Source organism: Chiloscyllium plagiosum, chromosome 6 (assembly GCF_004010195.1).
Source record: "Chiloscyllium plagiosum isolate BGI_BamShark_2017 chromosome 6, ASM401019v2, whole genome shotgun sequence".
NCBI lineage: Eukaryota > Metazoa > Chordata > Chondrichthyes > Orectolobiformes > Hemiscylliidae > Chiloscyllium > Chiloscyllium plagiosum.
Window position 1 is genome coordinate 64,432,217 of NC_057715.1, and position 11,301 is coordinate 64,443,517.

Below are 11,301 nucleotides of genomic sequence, written 5' to 3' on the forward strand. Positions count from 1 at the left end.
TGGGAACAATCTAGAGGCACAAATTTGCAAGGCAATTACAGAAAGATAACTATAACGATCTTAATGGGAAATTTTCATCACATTGTAATCGTTTGTAGAGGAACAGTGTAAAGGCCAGAATGGGAAAGTGTTTCTACAGTTTTCAGGAGAATTTTTGAGATGAGTATTTATCTGGCCAAACAAGAAACGAGGCATAAAAAAGAAAAATACTAAGGGTACTGGAAATCTGAAATAAAAATAGAAAATTCTGAAGAAACTCAGCAGGTCTGATAGCATTTGTGCAGAGGGAAAGTAAAGAGTTAATATTTCTTCCGTAGAACACAAAGAAGGAGGCATCGCTGGATGTGATTCTAGGGAATGAAATGGGTCAAGTAAATTAACAACAGTAAGGAAACATTTAAGTTTAGGTTCGGCATAAAAAATGACCAGCAGCAATCTAGAACAAAAGTACTTAATTGAACGAGAGGATGAGGACAGATTTGTCAGAGGTAAACTAGAATCCAAGATTTGCAAGGTAAAAAAGGGACAGCAGATTGTCTTTAAAGAGTAGATTGATCGATATAGCTCAGGTACATTTCCAAAAAGGGAACGTCAAGTCATGTCACCAGTCTTACCAGATCACAGGTCTGCTCTCTCATTAAAGAGAGATGACTGGTGGTGATGTAGCTTGAGGGCCACCATACCTCAGGCAAGGGGAGTGGTTGAGAGGGAGAGTCATAGAGCTATACAGCATGAAGAAAGACCCTCCAGTCAAACTCATCCATGCCGAACAGATATCCTAAAATAAACCTAGTCCCATTTGCCAGCTTTTGGCCCATATCCCTCTAAACGCTTCCTATTCATATACCCATACAAAGAACAAAGAAAATTTACAGCCTTTCAATGCTCTTCATATGTTTCATTTGTACCAGCCTCCACCATTTCCTCTGGCAGCTCATTCCATAAATGCACCACCATCTGGGAGAAAATGTTGCCCCTTTGCTCCCTTTTAAACCTTTCCCCTCTCACCTTAAACTTACGTCCTCTAGTTTTGAACTCCCCCACCCGAGGGAAAAGACCTTATCTATTCAACCTATCGTGCCCATCATGATTTTTATAAACCTCTACAAAGTCATCCCTGAGCTACTGACGCTCCACGGAAAATAGTCCCAGCCTATTCAACCTCTCCCTATAGCTCAAACACTCTAACCCTGGCAACATCCTTGTAAATATTTTCTGACCCCTTTCAAGTTTCACAATTTCCTTACTATGGCAGGAAGACCAGAATTGCACACAATATTTTAAAAGTGGCCTGCCAATGTCCTATACAGCTGCAACATGACCTCCCAACTCCCACCTCCCATACCAAACGCCTTCTTCACTATCCTGTCTATCTACGACTCCACTTTCCTGCATGGTAAATAAAAACTGAAATAACTGTGGATACTGGAAATCAGAAACAAAAGCAGAAATTGCTGGAAAAACTCAGAAGATCTGAGGGCAGCTATGGAAAGAGGCTTCAGGTCCAGTGATCCATTCTCAGAACTGATCTCATTACAGCCTTTGTTCAACATGGACAAAAGAGATGTATTCCAGCGGTGACGTGAGAGTGACAGCCCTTGACATTAAGGCTGCATTTGACTGAACATGGCATCAAGGAACCCGAGCAGAACTGGAATGAATAGGTATCGGGGGCAAATTTTCCGCTGGTTGGTGTCATAGCTGACACATAGGAAGATAGTTGTGGGTACTGGAGGTCAGTCATCTCAGCTCGAGGGCACCTCTGCAGGAGTTGCTCAGGATAGCATCCTAGGCCCAACAATCTTTAGCTGTTTTATCGATGACTTTCCCTACATCATAAGGTTAGAAGTGGGGATATTCACCAATGATTATATAATTTTCATAACCTTTTGCAACTCCTCAGATACTGAAGCAGTCCATGTTCAAATGCAACAAGGTCTGGACAATATCTAGGCTTGGACTGACAAGTGGCAAATACATTCTGGATCAGTGGTGCTGGAAGAGCACAGCAGTTCAGGCAGCATCCGAGGACAGGCAAAATCGACGTTTCGGGCAAAAGCCCTTCATCAGGAATACAGACCACACAAATACTTGGAAATGACAAACTTCAATCAGAGACAATTTAAACACCACCCCTTGACGTTCAATGGTATTACCATCACTGAATCCCCATTACCAATATCCTGCAGGGTCACCAGTGACCAAAACCTCAACTGATGAGTCAAATAAACACTAAGAGCATTGTGGGTCAACCTACAGCACTTTGGCTGCAGCAGCTCAAGAAGGCCACTCACCACCACCATCTCAAGGGCAGCGAGGGATGAGCGGTAAATGTGTCCAGCCAGTGACACCCATGTTCCACAAGTGGATAAAAATTTGTCAGATTGGAAGTTCAGCTAGTCAAATGGGATGGAAGGCTGCAAAGAATGTGAAAAAAGTAAAACTGAAGAAGATGGTAATAATTTGGACAATCCCATCATATTTAAAGATTGTGGATGAAATAAGAGTGGAAGAAGAGAACAATTTTTTTTGAAGACTGGAATTCATAAAGACAATTTTGTAAGCTGATCAGAAGGAAGCAGTATGAGCACCCAGAGAAACATATTAGAAGTTTAGTAAATAATAATGAAGTGGCATTTAAAAAAAAAGGGGGAACTTCTATATGGGTTTGTTTTCAGCAGGAGAAAACAACAGTGAGTTCTGACATCTGTGGAAAAAAATACATTAAGTAGCATTGTATATATAAAGTCAATGGACCTTGGGAGTATCACATGGCCATTTCTCAAAATTGCATTTATCCTGGTAATTTACCATGTATGGTTACAGTACAACTAAGAAATATTAAATTGTGACAAACTCTTCCAAGTTTGTACCTGGATGTAGTTGATTGTAGATGTCTGGTTGGGAAGTGCAATAAAGTTCCAGAATAAATGGCTTTGTGCTTGTTTGATCTATCATCTCAACAAACCGTCGAACCCAAAAAGCATCATCATCTTGTATGTACAAAACAAAATAAATATTTACCAACTTCACAAATGCCATTACTTCTGAAAGAATTAACTATTTTGTAGCACTTTCTTCATCCTTCAAATGATATCCATCTCTGACATACCAAATTTAACCAAAAATACATGGAAAATCATAACATTATAGATTGACAATGCTGATCCTGTGCCAAGTTCCAGATCCATTACTTTATGCCAACTATTTTGACTTAAAACCAAACTCTAAGATAAGCAAATACTCATCCCCTGGAGGAAGTGATACTTCTGTAAGGACAGTTGGAAAAGTATTCTAATGTGTATAAAATGCACAATACTCAAAGAATGCAGAATATTTTACAGTGATTCTTTTTCTTCATGTTGCATCCTGAACACATGTAGGAAGATAGTAAGGAGAAAATAGCACTTATTTTGGAGGGAGAAGGTCTCACATACTGGAGGCACAGCACTGTTTAGCCAAAGGGGCCTCATTTGTGGGAGTCAAACCTAGACAGTAATATTCAATGTGTCAAGATTAATCAAAGTGCAACACTTCCATTTTTGATCAAATGGCACCCTCACCAACAACTTCCCAGCAACATGGCTTTGCTGCAAAATAAAATTGTGTACAGTATCCAATTAGCTATCTGCTGTCGTGGACTTCCCTGGGTTATGCCCCACTGAAAATGTCTGACTAACAATGCAATATACTGTATAATAATTTCAACTTTTGAATATTTAGATCATAGAATCTAAATCCTAATAATGAATTATCTGACAAAACGAACAATAATTTCACAAAGCGAATAAAGCAAGTTCAAGCATATAGTCTGCAAATGCCAGGTCCACTAAGTTAGAATGGGAAATCATATAGAAGTTATAGTAAGTAGGCTTATTGTGCAGACATTTTGGATGCCAAAATTAATGCAGTTTCTCATGCATTTGTTTGAAAAATCTTTTAAGAATTTTTTGTATGCATTTACCTGACAACCCAAAATCAATACTTGCTACCTCTATTTAAAGTTATTGTTCATGGCTGAAATTTAATTTCTTGCAAGTCTGATACCCACATCTCAGTTTGCACATACTGACATTTATTCAATTATCACAGCCATACTAGCCACACATTTGCTGACACAGTTCCTCCTTTTTTGCAGAAGGTGTCACAAAACTGAATACAGCAAGAATTAACAAGAAAACAAATCACACTTGAATGCTTTCACCTTCATTGAGGAGACTATGCAGGCAACTATTAAAAAGGTCATGGCAAGCAGCAAAGTTGAAACCATTAAAGATTAAGGTGTTTTCAGTCCCAAACCTGTTCTTATATTCCTCCTTAGCCCTCATACCACAAAATACTTGATTTATATGCCACAGATAGTGCAAGTGTGCACCTCTAACTTTCTTTCCCGTCAGGCCAGTCAGCAGGAATTTTTTTTTTAAATGGTGCTGAACGTATACCATAACGTATATGTAGCCACCTGTTCAGATACTGACTCTGGGATCTTGTTTCACATTGGTAGTGTCCCTCCCTCTGGAGGCCCAGGATCACATCCCAACTCTCTAGTGGTGTGCAATAACATCTCTGAATACATTGATTAGAAAATATCCAGACAGCGACTCTGCATATATCTTGTAAGATTTCTGCTGCAGGGGACTGAAAACAGCTTTCTGATGCGTCAGGCTACAGGAGTTGGTACGAAGAATAAAATATTTGGTGCTTTAGGAAGCCTGTTAGAAAGCACGTGTTCACCGTCAAGGAAAATGGATGGATCCGGGTCCAATTTGACACTGGGCTTTACACATAGCTTGGAGCTCCTCCTTTCCAAGACCAGCAGTGGCCAATTCTATTACAGTCAATTTGTTTACTTCCCTTGTTGCACAAACAGCTTCCACCAAAAGAATGAGTGTTTGCAGGGGAATTTAAACTTTTACAAGCTTAGCTTTCTGCAATCATGAGCAGATTACTAGAATTGCTGAGGGGCCACTTCAAGAAGTAACAGTAGCTCCACGGTGCATAAGTTTACCTCCCGCATGTCATTCTTACAGTTTTTTGGTGTTACCTGCAAACTCAGGCTACTGTGAATTGAAGTTCAGCCATCCACCAAGGCCATATGCAATGTCCTCAGTGAAAGTCAGCAGCTTTCCTCTCACCATGTTGTAGCTATCTGGGTAGCATTACATAAGAGGTGCAGCAACAGGCAAAGTTACAAGGAAGACATAAGAAGGCAATACTCAAGAGTGTTTAGATTACTTTTGCATGCACCATGTCACAAGTTAATTTATAAATTTAGTTTGGAATGTTTATTTTGTAGTGGTTTTTATTTTTGTGTTTCAGCCAGGAAGAAAATGTGAAGGCCAGTGAAAGTGCAAAAGTGAGCAGACTGAAACGTTTGGTGAATGAGAGATTTGGATTTGCATTATACTCAAATTAGTTCTTCTGCTTGGGTAGAAAGAGGTTGTCACTCATTTCCTCCTCAACTACATCCACTTCCTTGTGCGGTTCTTTCTCAGTTTCTTGTCAGATAGTTTAGGGCTTGTATAGTCCCATCAATTTGGTAAAGTTGCGAAATATAGAGTGGAACACGTGACCTCGAGACCCATTCACTTGAGTATTGAGAAGCTCCTCCAGAGAATTCTAATCAGTGAAATCACTGTTTCAATGCGCCAATAGCCAGCTCTCTCAAATGTTGTGGGAGCACATCTGATTGTTTGCATACTTTGCACGTAGAGTAATAGAGATGTACAGCACGGAAACAGACCCTTCGGTCCAACTCGTGCATGCCTACCAGATCTCCCAAACCAATCTAGTCCTACCTACCAGCAACCAGCCCATATCCCTCCAAACCCTTCCTATACATACACCCATCCAAATGCCTTTTAAATGCTGCAATTGTACCAGCATCCACCACATCCTCTGGCAGTTCATTCCATAAACGTACCACCCTCTGCGTGAAAAGGATGCCCCTTAGGTCTCTTTTATATCTTTCCCCTCTCACCCTAAACCTATGTCCTCTAGTTCTGGACTCCCGCACCCCAGGGAAAAGATTTTGTCTATTTATCCTCATGATTTTGTAAACTTCTATGAGGTCACCCCCCAGCTTCCGATGCTCCAGGGAAAACAGCCCCAGCCTGTTCAGCCTCTTCCTATAGCTCAAATCCTCCAATCCTGGCAACATCCCTGTAAATCTTTCCTGAACCCTTTCAACTTTCACAACATCTTTCTGATAGGAGGGAGACCAGAATTGCACACAATATTTCAACAGTGGCCTAACCTGTACACCCGCAACATGACCTCCCAACTCCTGTACTCAATACTCTGACCAATAAAGGAAAGCATACCAAACGTCTTCTTCACTATCCTATCTACCCGCGACTCCACTTTCAAGGAGCTATGAACCTGCACTCCAAGGTCTCTTTGTTCAGCAACACTCCCTCGGACCTTGCCATTAAGTGTATAAGTCCTGCTAAGATTTGCTTTCCCAAAATGCAGCACCTCCCATTTACCTGAATTAAACTCCATCTGCCACTTCTCAGCCCATTGGCCCATCTGGTCCAGATCCTGTTGTAATCTGAGGTAATCCTCTTCGCTGTCCACTACACCTCCAATTTTAGTGTCATCTGCAAACTTACTAACTATACCTGTTATGCTCGCATCCAAATGACAAAAAATAGAGGACGCAGCACCAAACCTTGTGGCACTCCACTGGTCACAGTCCTCCAGTCTGAAAAACAACCTTCCACCACCACCCTTTGTCTTCTACCTTTGAGCCAGGTCTGTATCCAAATGGCTAGTTCTCCCTGTATTCTGAGAGACCTAACTGTCCAAGTGTTGTAAACCAGAGTCATATGCCATGCACTCAGTGGATAGCACTTGTCACCTAGAAGCCATCCTTACATTTGTAGGTATGGGTGAAATACTGCTGTCACAGGAGATGGATTATCCTGGATTGGAGCCATCATAACCCCTGCCAAGATGCAAGATATGGAGCTGCATGATGAGTTACTATTGTTGCACACTAATTGGGCTTTCAGGAAGTAACATTTCTTTCATTTGTGATATGCAGCAAAGTTATATGAAGACAGATTGGATAGATCAGTTCTTTTTTTAAAGCAGAGGAGACTGAGGAGGGACACGTTTGAGTTATACAAAATTATAAGGGGTATAGACAGGGTAGACAAGTAGAAACATTTTCCCATGGTGGAAGGATCAATGACCAAGGGCCATAGATTAAGGATAAAGAGCAGAAAGTTTAAGCGGGGTTCTGAAGAAAACCTTTTTCACCAAAAGGGTGCTGGGAATCTGGAACCAATTGCCTGTAAGGATGGTAGAGACAAAATTCTTCATAACTTAACATTTAGATGTACATTTGCAATGCAAAGGCATACAAGGCTATAGGCCATGTGCTGGAAAATGGTATTAGAATAATTAGGTGGCTGTTTTTGACAGATGCAGACTCCTTTGGCCAAAGGGCCTTTCTCATGCTCTAAACCTCTATGATCCTATGAGAATTAAAGGATCTCAAAACAAAAAGCTTCAAAGAATCTGACTACCCCAATGCCAACCATTGAAGAAATGTTTCCACAACTTACTCCGGCAAAGGTCCTCATTAACGCCAATGCAAAGGGCGCACAGAGAGTGAAGCTCGATAAAAGTAGCAGATTCCTAACTTCATTCGGGATGCCATTTGGGAGATACAAATGGTTGTGCATTAAGTATAGTGTTTCTGCTGCTCCTGAAGAATATGTGGACAATTTGAGATCATGAATGATCTTCTAAGGATATGGGGTAAACCATTTAGGACTGAGATGAGGATAAATTTCTTCACCCAATGAGAGGTGAAGCTATGGAATTTTCTACCAAAGAAAGTTTTCAAGGGAAAAATATTGTATGATTTCAAGGAATTGGATACAGCACTTAGGACTAAAAAGATAAAAGGGTATGGGGGAAAAGTAGGACTGATCATAATGAATTGGAAGCAGACTCGAAGGAGCAAATGGCCCACTCCTGCTCCTATTTTCTGTTACCTCCTGGAGTGGAACTTGTTGTAGATGACATACTCAATCGTGGATACACAATGGAAGTCACCATTGCAGAATCTGATGACACTGTTGGGGAGAGTTCGTCGGATGAACTTGAAAAAGATGCAATTGAAGATGGACGAAATCAAGTACATAGGTTATGAACTAACAGCGAAAAGACTTCACCTGGATCTGAGAAAGTGAGATCAATAAAGAGATGCAGAGTGCAACAGATGTGAAAGAAGTGCAATAATTTATTATATTTGTGAATTATTTAGTAAAGGTCTGCCTAACTTGTCATCAAAATGTGAATTTTTGTGTAATCTCGCTGTTGAGGATGCAATGTTGTGTTATGGCGCAGAACAAGAAAGAACTTTCACTGGAATCAAACTACTAGTGATGTCAACGCCTGCCTGAGGTACTATATTGTCAACAATTAAGTTTCCTTGAAATGTCAGTGAGAAAACCCATCTGCCACAAATACAATGAGTTGAAACAAAGAAAAACAAGAATTGCTGGAGAAATTCAGCAGGTCTGGGCGGCACGGTGGCACAGTGGTTAGCACTGCTGCCTCACAGCGCCAGAGGCTCGGGTTCAATTCCCGCCTCAGGCAACTGACTGTGTGGAGTTTGCACATTCTCCCCGTGTCTGCGTGGGTTTCCTCCCACAGTCCAAAAATGTGCAGGTTAGGTGAATTGGCCATGCTAAATTGCCCGTAGTGTTAGGTGTAGGGGAATGGATCTGGGTGGGTTGCTCTTTGGAGGGTCGGTGTGGACTTGTTGGGCCGAAGTAATCTAATCTAATCTAACATCTGTGGAGAGAAAACACAGCTAATGTTTCAAGTCTAGTGGCATTTCATCAGAACTGAAAGCAGTGGTGAAAAGGTGGTATTTATTCTGATGAACAGGGTGGGGGACATACGAAAGGAGTGATTGGTTGTATTATTGGCAGTTCTAGTTGCATGTATTTGCATGTATTTGCACTATTATTTTCAGATAAGTTTTTTTTTAATAAAAAAGGGGACATTTGGAAAAATGCGACTTTACGTAGTTAACTTTGGGTTCGCCATGGTCTTTTAACCTTTGTCGTGCAGTAAATATCTATGTGGATAGACTGGAAGCTATTAAACACACACCTCTTGCAATATGATCAGAGATGATCAGCCAGCATACCTGAATTTTTAAGGTTACTTTGCTTGCTGTCTTGTTTCAAGGAGAATGCAGCTCGCGAGTTTTGAGAAGATTTGTAGCTCAGGTTGAGGTTCTGGATGTAGGTTTGCTCGCTGAACTGGAAGGTTCATTTCCAGATGTTTCGTCACCCTACAAGCGAACATCTTCAGTGGGCCTCCAGGAGAAGCACTGTTCATGATTCCTGCTTTCTGTGTTTCTTTGGGTTGGTGATGTCATTTCCTGTTCTTTTTCTCTCATGGGGGGGTAGATGGTATCTAACTCGATGTATTTGTTGATAGATTTCCGGTTGGAATGCCATTCTCATGCAATAAGTCCTATCAACAAACACATCGAGTTAGACTCCATCTACCACCCCCCTGAGAAAAAGAACCGGAAATGACATCGCCACAGGAAATGACATCACCAACCCAAAGAAACACAAACAGAAATAGGAATCATGAACAGTGCTTCGCCTGGAGGCCCACTGAAGATGTTACCTAGTAGGGTGACAAAATGTCTGGAAATGAACCTTCCAGCTCAACGAGCAAACCTACATCCGAATGCAGCTGATTATTATTGTGAAATTATCAAAATTAGTATGTTACAGTATCAATTTTATACAAGAAACAATGGAAATTTTTGAATTTTTAAAATGTCCCATCATACATACACAAATTTGTAGGCAGCTGTTGTTGATCTTTATTTCACCTAAAAAGCACAGTCTAGTATTATAACAATAGTTTGAATCATAAAGCTGGAGCAGGACAGCATGCACATTGCCAGCATTAGAACATAGAACATAGAACATAGAACATAGAAGAATACAGCGCAGTACAGGCCCTTGGGCCCTCGATGTTGCGCCGATCCAAGCCCACCTAAACTACACTAACCCACTATCCTCCATATACCTATCCAATGCCCTCTTAAATGCCCATAAAGAGGGAGAGTCCACCACTGTTACTGGCAGGGCATTCCATGAACTAACGACTCGCTGAGTGAAGAACCTACCCCTAACATCAGTCCTATATCTACCCCCCCTTAATTTAAAGCTATGCCCCCTTGTAATACCCGACTCAATACGCGGAAAAAGGTTCATACTGTCGACCCTATCTAACCCCCTAATCATCTTGTACACCTCAATCAAGTCACCCCTAAACCTTCTTTTCTCTAGTGAAAACAGCCCCAAGTGCCTCAGTCTTTCCTCATACGATTTTCCTTCCATACCAGGCAACATCCTGGTAAACCTCCTCTGCACCCGTTCCAATGCCTCCACATCCTTCCTATAGTATGGCGACCAAAACTGCACACAATATTCCAGATGCGGCCGTACCAGAGTCTTATACAACTGCATCATGACCTCAGGACTCCGGAACTCAATTCCTCTACCAATAAAAGCCAGTACGCCATATGCCTTCCTCACCGCACTATTTACCTGGGTGGCAACTTTCAGAGATCTGTGTACATGGACACCAAGATCCCTCTGCTCATCCACACTACCAAGTATCCGACCATTAGCCCAGTACCCCATCTTTTTGTTATTCTTCCCAAAGTGAATCAACTCACACTTAGCTACATTGAATTCCATTTGCCACCTTTCTGCCCAGCTCTGCAGCTTCTCTATATCCTGCTGTAACCTCCCACATGCTTCCTCACTGTCAACAACTCCTCCGACTTTCGTATCATCCGCAAACTTGCTCACCCAACCTTCTAACCCCTCTTCCAGGTCAGAAATAAAAATGACAAACAGCAATGGTCCCAAAACAGATCCTTGCGGAACACCGCTAGTGACGGCACTCCATGAAGAAACTTTGCCATCAACTACTACCCTCTGTCTTCTTCCATCCAGCCAATTCCTAATCCAAACCTCCAACTCACCCTCAATGCCATATCTCCGTATTTTCTGCAGTAGCCTACCATGGGGAACCTTATCAAACGCCATACTAAAATCCATATATACCACATCTACCGCTTTCCCCTCATCAACCTCCTTCGTCAACTTTTCAAAGAATTCAATAAGGTTTGTGAGGCACGACCTGCCCTTCACAAAACCATGCTAACCAAATTGTTATTAAGTACAAGGACGTTGAAAATACACAATTACTTTCCCTTGTATTAATATTGTTAACTGA

At 41.4% G+C, this 11,301-nt stretch overlaps 1 protein-coding gene across 1 annotated transcript in view; it reads right to left on the reverse strand.

The window, feature by feature from the left end:
* Positions 1-11,301, reverse strand: part of LOC122551055 (RPA-related protein RADX-like) — an 88,982-nt gene that overhangs the window by 36,227 nt on the left and 41,454 nt on the right. The window contains exon 6 of the mRNA XM_043692698.1: positions 2,874-2,993. Coding sequence (XP_043548633.1) covers positions 2,874-2,993 — 120 coding nt within the window. The remainder of the gene's footprint in view (positions 1-2,873; positions 2,994-11,301) is intronic.